At 49.8% G+C, this 23,551-nt stretch overlaps 1 protein-coding gene across 4 annotated transcripts in view; it reads left to right on the top strand.

Moving 5' to 3' along the window:
• The window catches only part of TTLL4 (tubulin tyrosine ligase like 4), a 27,001-nt gene extending 3,450 nt beyond the window's left edge, over nucleotides 1–23,551 (top strand). For 2 of the 4 annotated variants that reach the window (XM_064434794.1, XM_064434795.1), the window contains exons 2-19: nucleotides 3,397–4,645; nucleotides 5,308–5,417; nucleotides 5,844–5,907; nucleotides 7,867–7,991; nucleotides 8,380–8,490; nucleotides 9,422–9,498; nucleotides 10,142–10,336; nucleotides 10,420–10,502; nucleotides 11,610–11,738; nucleotides 12,369–12,491; nucleotides 14,509–14,607; nucleotides 15,171–15,305; nucleotides 16,032–16,169; nucleotides 18,016–18,118; nucleotides 18,672–18,882; nucleotides 21,127–21,197; nucleotides 21,789–21,871; nucleotides 22,675–23,551. In XM_064434794.1, the coding sequence (XP_064290864.1) occupies nucleotides 3,453–4,645; nucleotides 5,308–5,417; nucleotides 5,844–5,907; nucleotides 7,867–7,991; nucleotides 8,380–8,490; nucleotides 9,422–9,498; nucleotides 10,142–10,336; nucleotides 10,420–10,502; nucleotides 11,610–11,738; nucleotides 12,369–12,491; nucleotides 14,509–14,607; nucleotides 15,171–15,305; nucleotides 16,032–16,169; nucleotides 18,016–18,118; nucleotides 18,672–18,882; nucleotides 21,127–21,197; nucleotides 21,789–21,871; nucleotides 22,675–22,816 (3,192 nt within the window). In that variant the 5' untranslated portion in view covers nucleotides 3,397–3,452 and the 3' untranslated portion in view covers nucleotides 22,817–23,551. Of the gene's footprint in view, nucleotides 1–61; nucleotides 2,203–3,396; nucleotides 4,646–5,307; nucleotides 5,418–5,843; nucleotides 5,908–7,866; nucleotides 7,992–8,379; nucleotides 8,491–9,421; nucleotides 9,499–10,141; nucleotides 10,337–10,419; nucleotides 10,503–11,609; nucleotides 11,739–12,368; nucleotides 12,492–14,508; nucleotides 14,608–15,170; nucleotides 15,306–16,031; nucleotides 16,170–18,015; nucleotides 18,119–18,671; nucleotides 18,883–21,126; nucleotides 21,198–21,788; nucleotides 21,872–22,674 lie in introns of those variants that run through there. The other 2 variants (XM_064434793.1, XM_064434796.1) reach the window with 2 other exon arrangements.

Raw genomic sequence — 23,551 nt, 5'->3', positions numbered from 1 at the left:
CATTTACAAGCTCTTGTTATTTTAAGTGTGTCACCAAGCTGCACTTAAAATAACCTCCACAGCCAAACTCTTCTAACAGTGGGATGATGTGCACACCCGGGGCTCTTGAGGTCTTGTCCTTTCCTGTTTGGAAGAGGACTGTGAGAGCTGACACGCTGCCATTAGAGGAACACATGCTGCAGCAGGGCTCAGGCTGGAAGAAAGGGCTTTGACTGCTGTGTGCTGGGGTGTGCAGGGCTGGGGCACATGCTGGCCCTGTGCTCCAGTGATGTCACATTTGTACAGGCTGTGGCAGCGCTCCAGCTGACATCCCAGCACTTGCGAGAAGCTGTGTGGCAATAAAAAGTGCTGGCAGAATATTTGTAAGCAAGTGCAGCTGTACAGTCACTCCAACAGTGACAGCTTTGGCCTCTGTATTGTGTGTCAGTAAGTCCAAGCCAAAATCCATTAATTTCTTGGTTGGGTTTGAATTCCAGCCTGGCCAGTTCACCCAGGGCTTTTCCTAGCTCATGTTTCTACAATAAAATTTCAGGAGTGTTATTTTATTGCCATTGTGAGATACAGAACAGCTCGTTTCTCATAGAGTTGGGTTGGCAGAACTAGGAATTGCATCAAGCTGTTACCTTCGTCCATCCCAAAACTCCAGCTGAATTAAACATAAAGGGAAAACTTCCCTGCTGGTAACCAGCAGGGATTTACCCTGGGGCAGGTGACTTTGTTCCTACCCAGAGCTACAGAGATGTGGCAGCTGCTGTCCTGTTGTGACCACAGCCTGGCATATGAAGGTGCCTCCCTCCATCTCCATCAGGCCTCCTGGATGCTCAGCAGCTGCTTTGTCGAGCTGTCCTTGCAGTAAGGATGGGAGACAGTTTTCGGGTGGACATTAGAGTTGGCTGTGCTGGCATGCAGGAGGTGTGAATGGAGGGAAGGACAGGCACCATGGACTGGTGCTGTCAGTCTGGATGCATCCTGGCCTGCCTCCTGTGAGGGCATCTTCCTTTCATCCCTCCTGCCCCTATCTCTGAGCTCCTGTGTCTCCACAGGGAAACAGTGATGGTGACTAGCTGTTGGCCAACCTTGGCCTTACCTGAAAGCTATGCTAAAGGCCCTGCAGCTTTCTTATGCAGCTCCTGCTTGCTGCACACCCCTCCCCTCTGCTGGCCCAGACACTTCTGCAACTCCATGACAAAACTGCTCCAGAGAGGGGCAAGCTCAGCACATCTTTGTCTGCTACTGTGGGGCTGGGCTCCAGGCAGTGTTAGCTAAGGCTGTGCCATGGCCAGACCTCCACTGTGGCATCCACAGCTGTCAGCAGCACCCCCGGGCCTGTGTCTGTCACATCTGTGCTACCGTTGTCACTTACTGCAGATCAGGGTCACACAGGACTTCTGCTGGCATTTTCACACCTGTGAATAAGCTGACTGTAAGATTCACAGCCCTTGTTACAGCTTCATTAGGCCACATCACTTTTATTTTTACAGCAGGATGATCCACTGATAGCTGTAAAGCCGGGTGGAGATGAACTACAGATGGCTTTCACTTCAGGCTGGTTTTACAAGGTCATTCACAGCCGGGTGAGAGTGCAGGCCATGGCCAAACCGGCAGTGCAGGTGGTGACGCCGCAGTGACAGACCCTCTAAGCAGGAACACTTTCATTCTCCCTGGATTTTAATTTGCTCTTTAACACCTGTGTTCACTGGTGTGCTAGGGTCACTCTGTGGTCCGAGTGTGCTTGTGAGCTGGGGTGGGCAGTGTGTGCAAGCCAAGCTCCGCTCCCTTGTTTACTGGTGGAAATTTGAGCTGGGCAGGTGACGGCATCTGAGCCACAGCTTCGTCGCTCTGTGCTAATCGCTGTGAATGTCACAACAGAGCCAGGTCTGCTGCTGGGGGCAGATTGGGTAGCAATGGAATAGTGTTGTACATCTCAGTTGTGGGATTCTATTCCCTGGGGTTTGGAGCCCCTCTGGGCTGCAGCTCCCACTGGGATGCAGGTGCCTTGTCCTCATCAGGAGTTCTCAGCTTGACTGTATAAGCACTAACAAGCAATGCAGATGTATGGGTGTGCTATGGACTCGGCATTTTCCATATTTCCTTGCAGAGCTTGGCAGGGTAGCAGCTCTCCTTGAGAATGTATAGCTCCTATCGGATCCTGCATGGGATGTTCCATCTTCTACATCCTCTGGCTGAGATGCTGCTGATCTGGTATGTGCTGGAAACTGGAGCTGATTCACAGGTTGAGAAGGTCTGGCAGGTGTAGGTCAGTCTGACCCAGCCCTGTGGTGGTGTGAGCTGCTGTGATGGTGCTACAGAGCAACCTCAGGGTCTCCAAGCTACACTTTAACTGCTGCATCTGAGGCTTGTCTTTCAAGTGAGACAGGAATGTGTATGTGTATGGCAAGAAAAGGAAGAGTGTTATGGTTGATGCACTGCTTATCCTTCTTTTTATACCTTTTTTTTTTTTAACATGCAAGTGTGTGAGAGCTAGGTGGAAGAACCAGCCAGCCTGCTTGGAATACAAATTCTTATCACAGCTGTATCCAGGGGCCCTCCAGGCATGTGTTAAAGCAATAACTGGCTAGTGGTTTATTTTCTCTTTTCCCTTCTCCTCAGGCAAGAGAATGTTGCAGGTATGGTGCAATAGTTCATTCTAGGAAGATTCAGGACCCTTATATCTGCAGCTCTGTGGTCTGCCAGTTTGGTCCTTGCAGGAGACTTTTCTGAAGGACTGCAGTGGGGATAGATGTATGTGCACAGTACTGTCAGTCTCTGCTGGAAACAGAGGTGTTGATGTTAGAACAGCCCTGCATTTCGTTCTTGCTGCCTTCTCAGTCCTGAGCTCTATAGGAAGCCTTTAGCCCTTACTAAGCTTTTCTACAAGAGTGAGAAACATGTTCCTTTTAAAAACACAGGCTGAGGTTCTCATCTAATCGTGTAATGTACTGAGCTGAAGCTTTAAGGAGCAGGGAGAAAAAATAAGCAGATATTTTGGCATTTGTGGCAGAGTCAGGAGGCTCATGTTGGAGACACAGAGCTGTAGGAGTGGGTTCCAGCTGCCATGTGGGTCCCAGGCAGGCAGCCTCTTGTTGCAGACAGGGTGACTGTGCTGGAGCTGCTACCCCATGGCCCTGGTAGTCAGGCACCCCTGTGTGTTTGCAGGGCACAAGCTTTCCTGCAGATGGCTCTCTTTACATTGTTCTTTGCATCCTCTGATTTCATGTGAGATGCCAGCCATTCTTTGACTTTGTCTCCAGAGACTCTTGGTAAGCTCAGTAAATGGGAAATGTGGTTTTCATCGTGCAGGAAAAGCAGCTCACCCTGCTTTCCTCATGTGGCATTAGGCTGAGTGCTGTGCCCTGACAGGACAACAGTGTCTTTCATGCTATCCTTTTGTTTCAGGCCAGCAAAGATGCTGCTGTAGATGACTGACTGTGCCTCAAGTGCTATGGCTCTACATGGCGTCTGCAGGACCAGACCATGCTAATCTTGTCCCCAAAGAGCAGAAGAGCATTGGGCTGGAGTCAGGCAGCCTTCCGGCAGAAAGACCTCAGCCCTGCTGGCCCTGGCGCCTCGCTCAGCAGCAGGCAAAACCCGTCTGGAATTTAGAGAAGAGATATGCGAGCGCTTTCCAGGATCGCATCCTGCTGCCCTCAGGGATCCCTCTGCAGCAATCCTGCTTCTTGTGCTCGCCATCACTATGCCATGCACAGCCCACTGAAGACAGCCTCCAAAGCCCTCCAGATGCTGGCTCTGCCACGGGAAGGGTGATGTCTTCTCTGCTGATGGAGCCCTGCCTGTTGGCAGAGGAGCGCTCTGGAACTGGGGTTGAAGGCTCTGCCCTCGGCTCAGGTCAGCAGGCTGCCAGCTCCTGTAGACCAGTGCTCAATAACAACTCCTTCCTACGGCCAAGCAGTGCTAAAGTGCCTTTTCTACAGTCACTGAAGATGAAAAAGGTGGAAAACACCCGAAGTTTTCTTGCTGCTTCATGGTCCCTCTCCGGGGATAGTAGAGACAGCTTCCCTAGCAGCCTGATCAACAGGGCAGTGCCGGACACCAATGTTGTGCCAGAGAAAAACAAAATCCCCTCCCATACTCCTGTGCCAAGCAGTGCGATCCTCAGGAAGGATCAGTGCTCGCTGGAGGATGCTGAGGGGAGATCTCACAGCTCAAAAGAGAAGGCACCGGAGAAGAGCCTCTTGAAGGCTGTGCAGCAGCTACCTACTCAGGCTGCCACACACAGAGGCTTTGGGTGCCAAGTGGAAAGTTCTGGCCTTATGAATGTGGGCAGCCTGTCCAACCAGAACAGCAGGAGGAGGCAATCCACCCAGAAAGAAACCATTGCTCCCCTGAGCTTGGAGCTGGGGAGCCATGGCCTTACCAGTAGCTCGAGCCTCAGGGGCGCCTGTGGAGCCGTTGCCCGCGCTGGGCGGATCAGTGTCCGTCCCTTGGCCTCGCGTGCCAGCGCTCCCGACTGCAGCACCGGCTGCTGTCCCCTGGGTTTGCGGAGCCCTCTCTGTGCCGGGGACCACCTGGCGAGAACAGAGCCGCCGCACTTTGCTGCCATCTCTGAAGTGGCAGCACAGGTGTCCACCATCCAGCTGGAGGAAGAAGAGAAGCGGGCCCAGGCTGTGGTCTCAGGAAAGCTTAAGTAAGTAGAGGCAGGAGGAGGAGGGAGGGTGCAGCAGGATGTGCCAGGCTGGCCATTGTGTCTGTGTGTCTTGGGAGAGGATGCACTCTTCCTGAGGCGGCCATAAGGATAACCATAGGCTTGTGTCCATGAGCAAAACCCAACTGCAGCATCCTAGTGTGTGGGGCACCTTCCTGCTGCCCCCAGCTTGATGCAGGCACTTGGGATGGCTCCAAGCTGTTCCACCTTCTCCTTCAACCACAGCCTGGAATTACTGTGTGGCATTTCTAGTTTGTTCTCCTCAGCTGGGGGGGCCTTCCTGCAGTGGGAAGCTCTGCACATATGTTGAATGAAGCCTGCTGTTGAACCAGGCCTTCCTAGTCAGAGACATGGTTCATAAAAGAACACAGAGCTAATACTGTGTAGAGGGTGTGAGGACATGGAGCTCATGCTCTCCTGCTGGGAGAGGGTGTTCTTTTTCCTCCTCTTTATAGCTGCTCTGGAACATGTTCCTTTTCAGCGTGGTCTGGGGCCTCTCCATATTGCTAGCTTGGGATGATTGCTTGTACATCAGCACTGGAGAGGGCAGTGCCCATGTTATCTCATGCTGCCTCATGGGCTTCTGGGTTTTTGGCCCCAGAAAGCATGTGCCATTGCTTTTGATGTTATGTCCTTTGTCCCAGCGCTACTGCTGAGAAGGCACTGCTGGAGCTGAGCCATCCCCAGGATGAAGCAGAGGAAGAACTTCCTGATGGTCTGGATGAGAGCTGCAGTCAAGAGGAGTATGAGGACAGTGAGTGCTGGTACCCCAGGGAGGGCTGTGCTCCATGCCTCAATGTGGGGAGTGCAGGAGCTGTCTGGGAGCTGGGGGTCAGCACAGCTGCCCTCCTTTTTTACATTCATGCTGCCATTTCAGGATGTACTGAACCCAAAAGTGATGTAACAGCAAGGAGGAACTGCATGGGTTCCTTCTGGGAGCAAGCTAGGGCTCACCACTGTCCTTCTCCAGAACTTGCACATCTCCTCTCTGTGCAGGGCTGTCAGCTCTGCTCCTTTCCCTGTTTTTATGACCCCAATTGGTGGGCAAAAGCCAGATCCAAGGATTTGGGGTATCTGGAAGGTTCTGTCCCCTGCAGCATTTGTTTCCTCTCTTCTCTCCCTATCTCTGTGTGCATTCACTCCTCACAGAGACAAAACCTGAGTTTGTTTCCTCCCGCAGGTGACTCGGATGCTTCCTCTGATGCTGATGTGTTGTCCAACAGCAAGGTGGCTCCTGCATCCAGGTTAGCAGCTGTAAACAGTGCACTGAACTTGGTGTATTTTTCCCAGACTTGTCCCAGGACCCTAGGGAATGGCCTGAAGCTGTGTCAGGGGAGGTTTAGGTTGGATATTAGAAAAAGGTTCTTCACCCAGAGTGTGGCTGGGCACTGGAGCAGGCTCCCTAGGAAGTGGCCACAGCACCAGCCTGACAGAGTTCAGGAAGCATTTGGACAATGCTCTTGGGCACATGGTGTGACTCTTGGAAATGGTGCTGAGCAGGGCGGGGAGTTGGACTCAGTGATCCATGTGGGTCCCTCCCAAATCAGCATATTCTGTGATTCTGTCATCTTTGCCCTCCATGGGGACAGAGGAGATGGTAGTATGGGGGGTAAAGGAGTGAAGACAGGAACAGATGTCCCAGCCAAAGGAAGTTTCCTTGCTACCCTGCAGACTAGAACTACCTCTCTTGCTACAGGCAGCAGCCTGTAAAGTGCTTAGGGTGCATCCACTGCAGCAAAACAGGGGTCTTAATTTCACTGGCACTGACAGTTGCTGAGCTAGGTTTACTGGATTAAATTGTGCTCTTGCAGTGTCATTGCCCGGCAGATGAAGCAGAGTGGAGGTGTCCTGGGGCAGAGACTGCAAAAGCTCATTGGAGTTTTATGTCTCAGCATAGCATCCCAGAAACAAGTCCTGGAGCCTGAGGTTTTTTTTAATTTTTGGGAGAGTCTTTGTCTGGGGAGCACTGGTCAGCCTGTGGTCATCTGAGCCCTGCCTTCATGACTCCTGGCTGACCTTTGTTGGATCTGTTTTTGCCCATCCTGCAGTGGGAGCTGGTCTTGCACCAAGGCTGCCTCAGGCTTTGCTATCTGCCTGGCAACTTGCTGCTTCCTATCATGTCATCACTAATCTGGGAGACAAGCAAGGCTTTCTGTGAGCAAGTGTTGAGCCTTAGGGTGCTGCAGGGCTCTGGGTGTGTGAAACCAGCATGTGGTTGTGAAAGTCCTGCAGAGATGATGTAAACTGGCCCAGGAGCTGTTTCTGGCACGATGTGTCTGGTTGGCCTCTGGGGAAGATGGGGGAAGCAGTGTTTGGGCTAACTGTCTCTTGCAGCAAGGAGGGAGGGGTGTTGTGCAGGCTGTGTGCTGGCCCAGCCTCAAAACCTTTGCAGCTGTCTCCTGCCTTCAGTTTGTGTGGGCAAAACCAGTTTTGTGCCAGAGGCTGTTAACCAATATAATCCTTTGCCAATTAATAAACTTGTAATTATTGATTTCAGTACTGAAAAGAAAAAAAAACAAACAAACCAAGGACTTTGATAAAACACCTCTTCTTCCCTCAGCCTGGTCTCAAATTCTTTTTTGTGACAAGCTACACTCAGTCCCTTCAGAGAGATTGGCAATAGTGTGTGGTAGTTCCTTTCCTTTGCTGCTCTTTGTTCCTTGTTGGATTGCTCTGGTTTGGCTTCTTCCACTGGCTTCAGTGGCATATATTTGAATATATGAATATATACATTCATTGCAAACCCTACTTTTCACTTCATCACAACCTTGATAGAAACATTACAAATTCTATCCCTCCTTCCACGTATTGGGGCTTGCTGTTTTAAGGTGTACATTTAATGGGTAAAACTCCATCCCTCTTCCCTGCAACACAACAAAACCACGGGGGTTGCAACAGTTGGATAATGTGTATTACAATCTCCACCCCTTGTTCCCTTGGACTATAGGATTTGTCATGTAAAAGACTCTACTCCTTGCCCCAGAAAATCAAAAGCCCCACAGTGGGTACTTGTCATGTGCATTCATTGCAGACTCATCCCCTCATTGCTGCAGACTGAGTTACTGACCTTAGTGCCCACTGCTTGCACCACATAGCAATGATGGTGCAAATTCCTGATACCCAGATTAAGGCTCCTTCCGGATTCCTTCTTCCTTTGTTACTTTTCACTTTTAGCCAGCTGCCTACTGCTTCATCTTTCTTAGGAATTGCATCGAGTGCCTGGCTCAGCCTGCTGAGACTCAAGACAAAGTGCTCAAACCAGCTCTTGTCTGCAGTTTATTCCCTAATGTGCCTCCAACTATCTACTTCAGTACTCGGGATGAGACAGGTAAGCCAGGCTCTGCTGTTGCACAAGCTGAGAGTGGCCACCCCATTATTAGGGAGCAAGTGGTGCCAACACACAGCCTGGAGCTGGCTGGCAGTGGCTGTCCTTTACCCTTCCCATGATGAGACCCAGCACTGCTGTGACATCCAAATGACTGCAGTAGACTGTTACTTCCATTGTCTGGAGCATAACTCAGGCTGCCACTAAATGTTCCAGTGTCCTGGATCTCCCCCAGCTGTGGAGTTTTCTGCTCCATGACAGTTGTGCAACGAGGGCTATGCAGCCTTGTCTACAGGCCTGGTGCCTGTGCAGCAAACCATAAGAATGCAGCTGTAGTAAATCCAAGTATTGTGTTTGTTTTCCTTCAGTCTTTAACTTTTTGCCTTCCTAGTGGAAAAGCTGCCTTGGGAGCAGAGGAAGCTGCTGCGATGGAAAATGTGCAGAGTCACGCCTAACATAGTGAAGCAAACCATTGGCAGGTCTCACTTCAGAGTTAGCAAAAGTAAGTTGGGAGGCAACATTGTGTCCTTCCTTGCCTCCAGTGCCTGTACACAAGAAGGCAGAATGCCTGCAAAAAACAGAGCAGAAACAATACAGGCTTGGCACTGCAGGGTGCTGGGTTCACATTTTTGCCTGTCTGACCCGCACTATCCAAGATCTGTGGGTCCCAGCAGGGCCTGATCTGCCTCTTGGTTTGCTCCTGGCATAGGCTACAAGGGCTTGCTCCTGGGCTCTCAGGAACTGAGGCAGATGTGAGGCAGATTTGCTCTGGCTTGCCACTCTGAGTAGGCTGGCCCTCATGTAGTGCCAGGCCAAGCACTGCTGCTCCTTTTACCCATGTACTGAAGAGAAAGGCATCTTCTCTGACCATAGCCAGAGTTATCAGGGTTGGGAATCTTGTCACTGAAGAGATGTGTAGGAGAAGCACTGAGCATTTGCAGCTATGATCCATACTCTGGAATGCAATCTCCTGGAAGTATTTATTGGACTTCTGCATGTGTCAGGAGACCTCTGCACATTCTATTTTGGGGCTGTAATGAGACATGGAGGGCAGAGGAAGTCCTGAGTGGTTAGGGCACACCTACCTGTCCCTCAGCAGGACAGCATTCATTAGCCAACTGCTTAATTTGCCAGCTGTAATGCAGAGAAGTCAGAATGATGGGCAATTAAAGGCATTCCTTTGACCCTGTACCTCTTCAGGTCCTTGCAACCAGTCATATTTGCAATGATATGACCCACTTTGTTAACTGGATGCTACTCAGCTCTTGCTTTGGCAGCTTTGCAGTAGCAAGTATGAGTGCTTTGTGCTATAACTGTGCAGCATCCCTGGCATGCTTCTGCTAGCCCAAGGAGATGGGGTGCTGTGGGTTGAGAGGGTGTTATGTTATGGGTGGCAGGGTACTTGGTCATGGACTTTTCTGTTTTTCCTGCAGAAAGCAGTGACTGGCTGGGTTGCTGGGGCCACCACATGAAATCCCCTGGCTTCAAAGCCATCAGGGAGCACCAAAAGGTAGGGGCTGTTTTTTGCTGACCTCCTTCACGTGCATGGAGAGTGTGTTGCAAGCAATTTGGGTGCCCCTCTCCTCAGGGCCAGGTGTTTGCTGTGCAAGCTGTCCCTGCAGTGTTCCTTCCAGAACTGGGAGATGAGTCCAAGAGACAGGCATGGCTGCATGGGCATCTCTGCTGTGAGGATGGCTCTTGTAGGGACTGGGGCTGTAGCCAAATTGTATTTATTTGTGAGCTTCTCTGAATTCAATCATTGCTGCTTAAAGCAATGCAGTCCTCCCTCTGGCAGAACTGAGGGGCAGGGACAATGCCCTCACTGCCAATGCAGTAAAGGGCATGTACCTTTCTCTGATCACAAAGAGTCAGCTGTGGCTCATGGCTTGAGAACCTGCAAGGGACCAAAGCTTTGGTATCTGTCACAAGTCCCTGCCTGTTCTGAAGAGCTGTGATGCTCTAAACGAGGCAGTTTGTCCCTGCAAAGCTTCAGGAATAGGTGGAATCAGTTTGGGTGCAATCTTGGGAGGGGAGCAAAGACTGTTACCCTGCACTGTATTCAGAAAGGATGTCTCCTCTGCCAAGGGAGCAGGAAGGGGTGGGCAAGGAGTTGGGGAGCAGAGAGATCTCATAGCATCTGTGTTCCTTTCCAGCTAAACCACTTCCCTGGTTCATTTCAAATTGGAAGGAAGGACCGTCTGTGGCGCAACCTGTTAAAGATGCAGGCTCGCTGTGGGAAAAAGGAGTTTAATTTCTTCCCTCAATCCTTCATCCTGCCCCAGGACATCAAATTGCTCAGGAAAGCATGGGAGGAAGGAGCTAGCCGACAGAAATGGATTGTGAAACCAGTAGGTGTAAAACAGAACTCAATACTCTGTCCTTTTGTACGTGCAGGGAGAAGATCTGATCCTTTCTTGTTTGTGTTTTGCAGCCAGCATCAGCAAGAGGCATGGGTATCCAGGTCATCCACAAATGGAGCCAGCTCCCCAAAAGGAGACCACTGCTAGTACAGAGGTGAGTGAATATAAAACCAAGGCTGACACACAACCTGGGACCTCTTAGTGTCTTGTGTCTCTTGCCAATCCTGGGCCCTTACCAGTATGTGGCAAAGTAGAAGTACCTGATTTTCGTCTGGAGATTTCTCTGGAGACTGCCTGGTTGTTCTGCTGCTGGAAGCTTGGCTTCATCAGCTGCAGGTGGGCTTACTGGAGTGCTGCTGTCTCTATGTGGATATTTGAGGTCTCAGACACAACTTGGTTTCATAAGCTTTCTGGAGCTTCTGTCTGGCAGGTGGACAGCTTCAGCTCTGCTGTGATCCAGCTCCCACTGCTCTATACTCTGGGGCTTGGCATGCTTGGAGACAAACAAACCTTATCCAGTTCACAAAAGCACAGTGGGAAGACAAGTCCCAGGGAAGAGGTGGCAGTTGTAAAAGATTTGTTCTTATCTGTACTTATCTGGAGTTAGAATGATTCAGTAAGAGCCTCAGTGCATGTAGATGTTAGTCAAAGGATTTTCTTGAAATAACAGTGTTCTCAATTTCCTTCCTCTTCTGCAGAAAAGTGGAATAGTTCATCTTGATTTGAGGTTGCTTTCTGGGAAGGTTCTTGTGAGAGCAGGAAAACTGCAATGTTTGGCAGACAGGGAACTGTTGAGTTTGCTTGTTAGTTCTGCCTGTCCACTTTCCATGCAAAGAGATAAACTTCCTTATGGAAAATCATGAACTTCAGGGATGAATAATCAAATGATTTGGATTAAAATACCCAACTGTTTCTGCTTACTGTACAAAACCATCTGTGGTGTACTGCATGTCTTAGATGTTCCTGAAAATTGTGATCAGCGTTGTGGGTGTGGAAAAGCTACTGTGCCTTAAAACTGAGGAAAATCTCTTCAAAATGGAACTGAGCAGAAGGAAACACTGCTTGTGTGCTGCAGGAGCTCCTTGTGAATGGGAGAGCTGCTCTTCTTCTCTCATTTTGTCTGCAATGTGATTAACTTGGAAATGCTGTGCAAAAAGGCTTCTGTATAGATCCCTTGTTTTGCCAGGGTTTCTGAATTGGGGGTTAGAGATGTTCCTGCATATGAAAATCCTAACCCTTATGTGCTTACCTCCCTCTGCAGATATCTGCACAAACCCTACCTCATTGGTGGCAAGAAGTTTGACCTGAGGATCTATGTTTATGTCACTTGCTATGATCCCCTCAGGGTCTACCTGTTCAAGGACGGATTGGTTCGCTTTGCCAGCTGCAAGTAGGTTGTAGGAGAGACCTGCTGGGGGCTGCCTTGGTGCCCAGGCACCTGTGGCTGTGGTACCTGCCTTGGCTGGGGCAGGAGGGAGTCAACCCCTATAAGGTGATGCTTAAAGCTGCATCTTGCTTGCTTAAGAGGCACTGTGGAAACACACACACTGTGGAGGTCGCTGCAGGTGACTGTTGAAAGGGAGTGTGAGAGGATGCTGCCTACATCCAACCTTCCCAATGAAAGATCAGCTCAGTGTAAAGCAGTTCTTGAAATACATCATCTGTGCTTCATTCTGCATAAAGGCTGGCACACCAGAAACTGACATGTTTCTTCCAGTGTTCATTGTATTGCCTCAGGCTGTTGCAGTTCCATCAGTGCTTCTGCTCACTGATACTCTGGCTTTTATTTCTTGAGGATATGCTGTGAGGGTGGGATTGCATGCCACTATCTCAAGGCAGCTTGTTCTGTCTCATGTTTTGTTCATTAGCTCTGGGTCTGTGGGGACAGAGAGCTGCAGGCAGCAGGGCTGGTGGATGGCTGAGAGTGGTCTGGGATGAGAACAAAGTTTGTGCCTGCCTCGTTGACCTGGGGACAGCCCCTTCAGTCTTGGACAGCTTGTGTTCCTCTTGCCTTCTCCAGGTACTCCTCCTCAATGGATAGCCTCAGCAACAAGTTCATGCACTTGACCAACTACAGTGTGAACAAGAAGAACACGGAGTACAAATCCAACTCAGATGAGACTGCTTGTCAGGGACACAAATGGTAGGTGCTGCTTTTAGGGTACAAGGCAACTCTTTCTATTTCCCATTAAGTCAGACTTTTTCAGTATTCTTACCCAAAACTTGAACTTGCTTTCTGTATCATCTGCTCCCACTTGGAAAACTGAAAGAACAGAGTGATTTTAGCATGAGTTAGTGTCAATGGAATCTGGATGGTCTCTGTGGCTTGTGACTCATCCTGTCTGCTACTGCTTGAGCTGAAAGTGCTGTCCATCCTGCCTGTGTTTGTGCCATTCCCTGCTTCCAACGCTGCACTCATCTCTGCTCATTCATCCCCTTCCCCTGTTGTGGGGGTGATGGGATGTGGTTAAAGCAGACTCTGATTGGCTTTTGTTAGGTATTGAATGGGTGATGCTTAAATTGGCTAGATGGGAGCTTCTGCCCACCTCACTCTTGACTTTGCAGTAGAGGCGAGAAGGGGACAGCTCTGGTTCAAAACTGTTAATTTATGTGCTATTATGTGTTAATCTATGTGTTATTTCAGTGGGGATAGGAGCAGTGGTGCCATTTCTAGGCTTTTGGGAGGAGGGCTGCAATTTTGCAGGAGTTCCCATTCCTTGCTGTCCCATGGGTGAATGGATGCAAGCCCCAGGAACTTGTCTCTGATTCCGTGGTGGTGTTTGAACCCTTTTAAAAATAGTGCAGGATAGAGTTCTCAGTTCTCAGCCTGAAGAGCTACTGCACTTCAAAGGGAGTTGCAGAAGATGTTTGGTTGTGGCCAGATCACTTAGACCTGCACCTGCTCCACAGTGGTCTCTTCCTCCACTGGGACTTCTAGCAGGGTCTGCTGCCTCTCAGCAGTTGCAATTGCATGGAGGTGGGATTGTATGGGTTTCCCATACTTGCATGCAAGTGAATGCTGGCTGCTCCTGTGTTAAAGATAAGTGTGGCTGTAATCCACTCCATCTTGTATGCAGGAAGCGTGACCTTTGGATTCCTGGCCATTAGCCACATGGTCTCATTTGAGAAATATCTCAGCATCCTTGGCTCAGTGTCAGAGTAGCTTGCAGCACTCAGTGTGGTATGGGAAACTCCTGTAAAAGCATAGATGCTCCCCCATACCATCTTGTTACCACATTTTTCAGAAATTCTTTTAATCACTGAAGCCTCAGTGAAGTGGCTTTAGCTGAAACATTTTTGGGGTCTTGTTGGATTCCTGCTGAGCTTCTTTGCAGTGCTGCGGGGGAAGGCCTGCAGGAAGGGAGGTTTGCTGAGGACATGGAGGGGGAGGGAAAGGAAGATCTGGGCCTGACTTACCTTGCTCATGTGCTAATTTGGGACTGTGCTGAGAGAAGTCTATGACAGATTCATGTTCCTAGTAGCTTGGGCCTTCAAAACCAGGGGCCAGGCTGGGGAGAGCAGTAACTAGGAACTGAGAGGTTTGAGGATGTCAGGAGGATTGCCATGTCAGGGAAGAGCACTGTCAGGGTTCCCCTCTGTTGCTTTCACCACTAGCAGCAAGGGGCTACATATTGGAATCTGAAGTGCAAGGAATTCTGAGAACTTTGGGCCTGTAAGCCAAAGCTTAAACACAGGATTTGATCTGAGACCTTGGGATAAGCTTCTGAACTTGAGTGCTAGAAGCGAGAATGTAGATTTATAACTTAAAACAGAGACACGTTAAACTAAGTGGAAGAAAATGTATAGTTTTAGAGTTTAGTGAAGTTTGTGTGTCATAACATGATTGGCTAAGAAACCTTACACTGCAAAATGAGTCTATAAGATTAAATACTTAAAAATTAGGTCAAAAACATAAATATCCTTATTAGCAGTGTTTTATTAGTCAATAAATCCTTAAAAGGTCTTGTGACTAGAGGTCTTATGACCTTCTGAACCATGCAGTAAAGATGTGAACCAAACTCACCTTTCCTACCTATGTAGAAGAAAAAAAAAATCTCATCATCTGAACTCAAAAATCCCATCTCTAACTTATTCAAAATTCCTTCAAAAATCCCCATAGCTACAGAGAAAAAAAAGCTCCTTTGCTTTCTCTCTCACAGGGCACTCAAGGCTCTCTGGAGTTACCTGGCCCAGAAGGGAGTTAATAGTGAGGCCATCTGGGAGAAGATTAAGGACATCGTTATCAAAACCATCATTGCGTGAGTCTTGGCACCCCTTACTCTGTGTGTCTGTGAGGTGCACCTTGGCACCTTGATCCTTTTGACTGTCCAGTCCCCTCTCAGCCTGGTCCTTTTGCTCTTAACCAAAATGGTGTTACTGCTGTTGGCTTTGGTATTTCTCTGCAGATCCCTCCTTTCATCCTGTTACTTATGCTCCTGCAGTAGCTGCAGTGGGTAAATAGACCTTACATTTCCCTGACCGGGAAGGTGCCAGGAAGGTGCAGTGTACCCAAAATTGCCCAGCTTGCCACCAGTTCCCCTGTTTTGCCTGGGAGCCTGAGAGTATGGTCCCTGGTGCAGATTAAATCTTGTATTCAGAGGTGGATGCTGCCTGACACAGCAGGGATGCGCAGGATTCAGTGCTGGATCCATATGTGGTGAGGCAGCAGCAACACACAGGCCTGTGTTGGTCCCTCAGCCCCCCTGCTCCTGCAGCACGTGGCTGCATTACACTTCCAGAACTGTCAACACGTGCTGTGAACAGCCAGAGCTCTGCTGTCTGTCTGACTGTTGAAAACAAGCATTTTTTTCTTGGCTTGCAGTTCTGAGCCGTACGTGAACAGCCTGGTGAAGATGTACGTGCGCCGGCCGTATTGTTGCCATGAGCTGTTTGGGTTTGATATCATGCTGGATGAAAACCTCAAGCCCTGGATCTTAGAAGTCAACATTTCCCCAAGGTAAAGCATATTCTGAGCCACAGCAGAGTGGATAATGGCCTTTCTTTTACTACAAAGTAAGTTTGGCTTGCCATGTCCCCTGTAGCCTGCGCTGAAAGATCATGGGCTTTGAAGCCTCCCTCTCCAGATTGCAGGAATCAAAGCCCTCCCTGTCTGTGAAAGCAACATTCATCTGCAGTTCAGAAAGCTTTTCTGGGCATGCTCCAGCTAGAGCCAGGGAAGGGTATGTTAAAAAAGGAAGGCAAGGAGGGATGTGTCTTGTACAGAACGGGTGATGGCAGAGATTTCTCTGCGTGGGCAGAAGCAGTCAGCAGTTCCACTGCCTCGTGCACCATTCTTCACTTCCTGACCGCATCCGGCCTTGTGGTGTCGGCTGTGCAGGCAGGGCCGGGAGCTGCAGTGTAACCGAGCACGGCCCCTCCTGCCTGAGAGTGGGTGGCCATGAGCTGTACACAGAGCCATGTACACGGGGCTCTGGGGATGGATTTGACTATTTCTAGCAAACTTGGGAAGAGATGGAAAAAAATTAACTATTTTTTCTATTAACCCCTTCAAAGCGCTATTGTCAGGATTTTTCTCTCAGTGTCTTACAGCTGGTTTCACGAGGCAAGGGACAGGCTGGTGTTTGTGTCCCAATCAGTGATAACCCAGGGATTGATCCTGGGGCCATGGGGCTCAACACCTCCATTCAAACACTCAGGTTGCTGTGATGCTTCCTCTCTGCAGCCTCCACTCCAACTCCCCACTGGATGTGAGCATCAAGGGCCAGATGATTCGGGACCTCCTCAACCTCGCTGGTTTTGTTCTGCCCAGCATGGACAGTGTGGCTCCAAGGACACAGACAAGAAGTGGCTCTACCTACAGGTTACCCCCCTTCTCTGTCAGAGAAGCAGGCTTTTTTCTTGAGGGATTTCATCTGGGGGGGTTGCTTGGAGCCCAGCAAATGTGGGATTTTAGCTGTTGAGAGCCTGTGCTTGCTGGTGTTTCAGCTATGGGTTCAAAGAACTTGCCTCCTTGCCTGAGTATCTGGTTCCTGTGGTCTCTCCAAAGCAGAAGGATTTATGGCCTCTCTGCAGGTCCATAGTTGGAAGTGAGGCAAATGTAATTTGTGCTTGCTCTGCAGTTAGTCAAGTCGTGCTCTCTTGTCCTTCCCCCTGCCAGAACTAATATGATGCTAAGTTTCACTGCCTCTCTGTCTGCTTGGAGGACTGGCTGGCTCTTTTGGGGCTGGATCCACTTACCCTCTGACTTACCAGAACTGATATGCTGCTGCCTGGAGCAAGAGGAGCACCTGTTATTTTGCAAGTGCTGGAGTGATGAGTTCTTTAGGCAGGACTGCAGGTGTCACATGCTGTCAACCTGTGGGTGGAGGTGTGCACAGTCTTACTTCACAACTAACATGGCTGTTTTTTGCAGAATGCTAATTCCTGGGTGTGTGTCCAGCCAGACCCTTAATACTTCTGTGTTTCACCACAGCTAGGGCTTGTCCTGGTTTCAAACCTGATGGCTGGAAGGAAACCAGTCTGTTCCCTTCCAGCAGAATGGCTGCTGGCCATATGTCATTGAAGGATCAGCTTGCTGGGTTAAGCACCAGCATGCAGTGATGTGTGGGCATGCCAGAAGATGGGACTCTTGCCCTCTGAGTGCCTTCAGTGGAGAAGCTTGGAACATGGGTCTGTTCCAGATGGGGAGCTCTCACCAGCTCGTCTGCGGTGCTTTGATCACATGCTGGTTTGCCACTTCCAGTGGAAGTGCAGAAGGGCAGGTGTCCTCAGAAAGACCTGCAGGGGATTAAGTGGATCCTTAACATGGTTCAGATGATGTACTACCAGATTTCTTGCATCCAGAGGCAAACTTGTTTAACTGTATTTCCTGCCCTGGGAAGCATATGAAAGGTTTTTTTTTTTGCATATGGGCAGAATTCCAGTAGATCTTCATGTTGTCCAAACACCATGCAGCACAGACTCAAGGTCCTGCTCTCCCTGTTTGGATCTGCACACAACTACTAAGTTTTGCAGCAGCAGAAGAAAAAAACCCCAAAAAACTATATTGATAGATGGGCTAAAAGGTTTTCAACAAGTGTCTCCCAGATTCTGGCATCCCCAAATCATTCAGTTGGCACTTAGAATAGATGGTTGCTGGTCAGGCAGTACAAAAGGCCAGGACTTCCCTTGGCTTGTGGCTGAATTTGAGTCCTGAGAGTACTTTGATATTGCCAGAGGAAGTTTTTGATCTAAGAATTCTCTTCTTCCTTGTACAGTACCAGTACTGGGTACTTGTACCCCCATGCCTGTGCTTGCAGTTAGGAAGCTGTGTTCCAAGTGAGATGTAAAGATGAGATCCCACCAGGCTTCATGTGCTGTGAATCACATCATGGTGTGTCTTTGACCCTCTTGCATCCTATGTGAGTGTGAGGTGATGGCTCACCTTTTGAGTGAAGGAACACTGAAATGCCTTAGTGAGAAGCTGGCATAGTCCTTCCATTTCCCTGCCCACATCCTTCCCAGGTTCTGTGCTGGTGCACAAGGCCGTGGATCCATTACTGATCTCGGAACTAGTGAAATCCTTGGAGAAAGTGTTCTCTCCTCCATGTCATTTTCATGAGGCTGTCATTACTCTCTCAGAAGTTGCTGCTCAGTAGAGCAGCTCTGCCATGACAGGAATTTGTCTTCTCTGCTTAAATGCTTTGTTGTCTCTCTTGTGTCCTCAGTCTGGGCAGTGCTTTGAAGGAGAAGTCCAAGCCAATATCTGAGCATTTGAGAGCAGAGAAGATGAAGAAGGCCTATTACTTGATGCAGAAGATACCTGACCAGGTACAAAACAGCCTCCTCTGTTACTTGCATTATCATGCCAAGCCCATGTCCCAGCCAGTCCCACATGTCTATCCCTCTTCAGATTGTGCTCTTCTCTGAAGTCAGCCAAATGATAGGGTGCACTTGCGCTCCAGTGGGTTACAAGACAGCTGGTCAGAAATAAACTGGGTTTGCTTAAGCCACAGTCTCACTGACTCATCTGTACATTAAAATAGATGTTTGCTGAGGGGTACATTACCCACCGGTCCCCAAACAGAGTCTGAGCACTGCCTGCTCCTCCTTACGTGTCTGTACAGCTCTTACAGCCTTTGCCAGCTGACCCCTGTGCTGAGTTAGTAGGGCCACTGGCCTTGTGTGCCTCCTGCCAGTGTATTTAAGAGAGGCTGGGCTGCAGAATTGGTGTTCTCTTCAGTTCTGTGCAGCGTTGGTGTCACCATAGAGTCTAGATTCCTTCCACAGTTTCCATGTGGCCTTTGTCCCAAAGATCTCAGACACGTGGAGACCTCTGCTTGAGAGATGCTTCTCCCTGACCTTGGGTTGCTCTTGTCTGCAGGATTTTTATTCTTCTGTCTTGGACATCCTGACTCCAGATGACGTCCGCATCCTGGTGGAGACAGAGGATGAGTATTCCCGGCGCGGGCAGTTCGAGCGGGTGTTCCCCAGCCACATCTCCATGCGGTACCTGCGCTTCTTCGAGCAGCCCCGTTACTTCAACATCCTGGTGACCCAGTGGGAGCTCAAATACTACTTGAATAGACACAAAGGTAACTGCCCTCCAAAGCCTGGCACAGCCACCTGACTCAGGCAGGCTGCCAGCCAGCAGTCGTGGGAGACTTGTGAGCTATGCATGTTGAGGGGGAGCTGCCTGCCTGCATGCTAACCCCCAGGAAATGTGTTACCTTCCCAGACTGCTTCAAATATCACAAAAAGCTTATTCTGACTTGATGAGAGGTGATGACTGTTCTGGTACGCACAGCACCAGCACTTCTAGGTGCCCTGGGCATGAAGCAGACTGGGATTTTGTCTTCAACCTTTAGCTTTGGCCTCTTACTGTGTTTCTCTGTTCTCTTTTGATGGAGAAACAGCTGGATTTGCTGGGCTTTGCTCTTGACAAGTGATCTGTGAAGGAAAAATTGGGCCTATTCCTCGGTCTCCTGCAGCTTTCTAATTGATGAAAAACAATCAGCATACAAATGGAAATTTTTCCTGAACACTAGAACATTTCCTGAACATTTCCATCCTTTCAGGACACAATTCTGTATTTTAATAAAAAACATTATCCTTTAATGAGGCATAGCTGGGCCGGACCAATTCCTTCTCACCCAGGGTTGCCTCTATCAGGGCAGCAGCATAAACTGTTTAGGGGAGAGTCAGTGAGGTCCAGCATGAAGGGTTAGAGAAAATAAAAAGAGACTGTGGCTCAGGGCTTTCCATCCAATATCTGATCTAGATGGAGAGGCTTCTGGAGGAGCTGGCCCTCCACTGCATTGACTGTATGTGTGCTCCTCACCTGGCTGTCAAGGAGGGAAAGAAGAAAAATGCTTTTGTCGCTTTTCATTGGTGTTAAAGCAAGTATCAAAGGGGTCAGTAACAGTCTTTCACGGAGAGATGGTAACATCATAGCCTTCTCTGGCTGTGTTGTCAGCATGTGTCATCCTTTGCCTTGCTAATATCTTTGCTGGATGATCTTCCATCAACTGGAAGAAAGATTCTGTCATCGTCCTCACTGAAGTGCTGCCCTGAACTTTGCTGCTCAGGCAAGGGTCCTGGTTCAGTGCTCCAGCTTCCCCAAAGAAGCCAGGCGAGCAGATTTCCTCTATCCCATCACTGCTCTTTACCTCTGAGCAGAACTCACTCTCCCCCATCCCCTTCCTGTTCCCCTGTGTTCCATGCAGCACTCCTCTTTTCCAGGCCAGCAAAATGCAAAGCCCAGGCTGGTGCACAGACCCAGGAGAAGGCATCTGAGCCGCCCTGCTCCCCTTGGCCCCCAACATGTGGGGTTTTTTTAACAGGGTTCTGGGGCTTCCTGAAAGGTCACCAAGGAACAAGCTTTGGACAGCAAGGATTTCTCCTGGTACCTTATAGAAAAGATTACCACAGAGAACAGTAATGCCAGCTGAACAGCATCAATGGACTAGCCATTGCTCTGCTGGTTCTTAATTCTCAAGTCACCCTAGCCTTCTGCTATGACCCTAAGGTCCTTAAATAAGAAAACAGGATGGGAGTAGTCCTGGATTTCTCAATATTTTTGAGTTGGCCAAAGAGCAGGGTGCTTGGCTGCAGTGGGGACAGCTAGCAGGAAGCCTTGGAGAAAGTGGAGTCTGTTCACTGCAGTTGAACATATGGCTCTACTTCAAAATGACCTTGCTGTGCTCTGGAGCACCGTGTCTTGTGTGTGGTGGGAGGATTGGTCCCTTCCAGTCATACCAGCGAGGATCTCGGCTTGTTCCAGTCTTACCCTCTGTCAGGGTTGAAGTCTCAGCCCATCTTGAGCTCTGGATGGATTCCTGAAGGGTGGAGATGCACTGGGATGCTGCAGCTGATCTGTGCTGTGCAAGGAGGAGGTTGCCTGAGCTGCCCTCCTCTGGGAAAGGGGTCAGCAAAGCTGCTCTACATTTGCACGGTGGGAACTTTCACCGGTGCAGCCCAAATCAGGTACTGCTGTTGGCAGGCACTGGGCTCAGGGGGACAGCCAATCTGGTCTAATTCGGCAAATCCTGTGTTGCCCCAGTTTTCCTGTTTCGCTGAGCCTGCTGCAAGCAATGTCTTGGCTCCCTGGGAGGAAGGCAAGCACTGCAGCAGCCCACGCACTGATGTTTGCTCGTACAAAGGGTGAACGCCCTCGGTTTACCCCGTGTTTGCTGGCGCTCAGGCACGTGTTCAAGTGTTATTGCATAGCATGTTCTGTGTGGTCAGCGCAGCATATTTGCATGCCCTGAGCTGGGAAGGCTTAACTCTCTGTAAACCTGGCTGTTTGTTCTCACTTATTGTCTTCTGTCACTTCCTAGGTTTGGAGCTGCTGAAGAACTGGTGTGTCAAAGGGTACCACACTGGGGCAGGGACGGATTTGGCCCAAATGGTGTGTATAACTGTGGGTAAGGTAGGCAGAGAATGGTTGTTTACCTGCACAGAGTTGGGTAGAGATCCTGCTTGCTCTGCTTCCTCTGGCTCTTGTCTTACCCGTTTGCCTTCTTCCTTCTTTGCCAAGGCTCCAAGAGTCTGGAAAAACCCATGCTGCCCTATTTCCCACAAACATGAAGTCATGAACAGTATTATCAGATCTGCAAGTGTTTTGCATCTGAATATCCTTGGGTGCACTGGGCACAGCCCTACATATTTGGCACTTGTCCTGACCACTGTTCCTCTCTGTGAGGGAGTTGTCTCTGTCTGTCACTCCTGTGCCTTACAGCAGAATGCTACTCTGAAAGAAATCCACTCTTTTGACCTCGAGATGCTCTACTCCCACTTTCAGCAGAGGGATTCATTAGGCAGAGAGCAAAGATTGCTCTGTTTGCTATTCTGGGAACAGTCTGGTGGCAGTGATAATGCGCAGCAGTGAGGCAGCTCTAGCTGAAGCTCTCTAGGGCAGCCTATGGCAAAGCACAGCAGGCTTGAGGGATTTTTGCCATGATTTAAATAGCCATTCTGTTGTCTTCCTCTCCTACCACAGTGGTCATTGCCAAAGTCGTTCTTCCTCCAGAAGAGTAGCATTCAATCAAATGGCTTCAGCAAACTGGAACTGGGCAGACTGGGGTGAGTTTGCACTGGCTGTGATGTTCATGGTGTTCATAGTGTGGCTTTTGGACTGATGTCCTGGTAGAAAACTGGCAGCCCAAAAAGCAGCTTTATTAAGGGGAGAGGAGCAGATTGGTTTGCAGGCTCTGAAGCCTCTGCTCTCTGAGGAGCCAACAGATGGAGCTGGCATGATGTCTGTGCAACTGGGCATGTCTCCTTGGCACTGTAGGCCCAGCTTAGATGGGAGTGATGCTCCGAACAGCCAGATTAGGTGATGCTTGGAGCTGTCATGGTCAGAACATGCTGGCAAGATATTCCCTGCACTGGAACTTGTATCACTTCAGTGGACACTGATGTGGTTAACAGTGAACAGAGGCTCTTAGCTGCAGCACTGGCTGGGGGAACAGTGAGGCCTCCAGGTCTGTTGCACTCTCCCAGCTTCCCTGAGTAAAGCTGGGCTACTGACAGCTTCCTGCAGAGGTGGAAGACTGGAGGTTGTCTGGGAGAGACACAGTGAAGGGGAGGTACACCCCTGGTCTCTGGTTCTGAGAGAAAGGTCATCACTGTTCCTGTGCTGAGGTCAGGGTGGTGTTGGGTTTACACACAGACAGGGAGACTGAGTTGTGACCCTGCAGTCCCACTGATATTGGGATTCCTGTTGGGGTCAGTGGCACTGCCTGGAATGGGAGATGGAGTAGGTGAGCCTGGCAGCCCTATCTCTGAGTCCTTGTGTTGTGATATAGCAGATGATTATTGCACTATGGTCCTTTTGGTTCTTTCTCACTGTCCCTAAGAAGCTCAGGGTCTCCTTTTTGTTGCAGCACATGCCTCCCTTCAGCTGGTGAGGATCTCACAAGATGCCTGGAGCCCAGCCCTACTCAGAGCTTACCTCTCAACAAGTGCACTGATGGAGCCAACCAGAGACCTGCTGGCTGCCTCTCTGACACTGCCCTGGTGATGTGACCAAGCAGCCACCGTCCCTCCCTGGGGACACATCAACCTACCTCAAAGGAAGAGACAGGAGCTGGCTCTGTAGAGCAAGGACTGTGGGAGCCCTTTGCACTGCACACTTTTTTGGTGCTGGTTGTAGAGATGTTTTCCTAGGCAAAGAGGAGACCTGTGTGACTTCATTTTCTAAAACAAGTGACAAAGCTTGAGGAAGTGGGGGTTATCTGGCCTTTGTCCTAGACTGTTCTAAAAGCCTGACATGGTGGTTTCTTTGCTGTGTGGGGGCTGGCTGAGCCTGTCCTTGTCCCCAGTCAGCACAGGCTGAGCCCTTGCTCGCCTGTGTCTGTGTCCTGAGTTGCTGGCAGCTGAGCCTGCTCTTGCCCTGCTCCAGCCTGGCCCCTGGAGATAAGTCCCCAGTCCTCACGCCTGGCAGGGAGTAAAACTGCCCAGTTTTATCCTTTGTGAATGTCTGTGCCAACATCCTGCTCTCCCCCAGCAACAGGCCCTGCAGGAGACCTCAGGCTTGCACATTGCAGCTCCAGAGAGTCCACGGGTACCAGTGTGGCTCCAGTTTGTTGTGGGGGCAGTGGGGCTGCTGGGAGGGAGCATCCTTCTCAAGGCCATTGGCTCTCTGGTGTGCCCTGCAGCATGTGTGCATAGACTGCAGGCTAGTGCTCTTCTCTTGGGTCTGCTCTCTATTTTCCCTTTGTTTCTCAAGGATTTCTATTAAATTTTAACACTCAACTGCTC

The sequence above is a fragment of the Passer domesticus genome, chromosome 10 (genome assembly GCF_036417665.1).
Source record: "Passer domesticus isolate bPasDom1 chromosome 10, bPasDom1.hap1, whole genome shotgun sequence".
Lineage (NCBI taxonomy): Eukaryota > Metazoa > Chordata > Aves > Passeriformes > Passeridae > Passer > Passer domesticus.
Note: the sequence above shows the minus strand (reverse complement) of the source record. Positions and strands in the feature narration are given on the sequence as shown.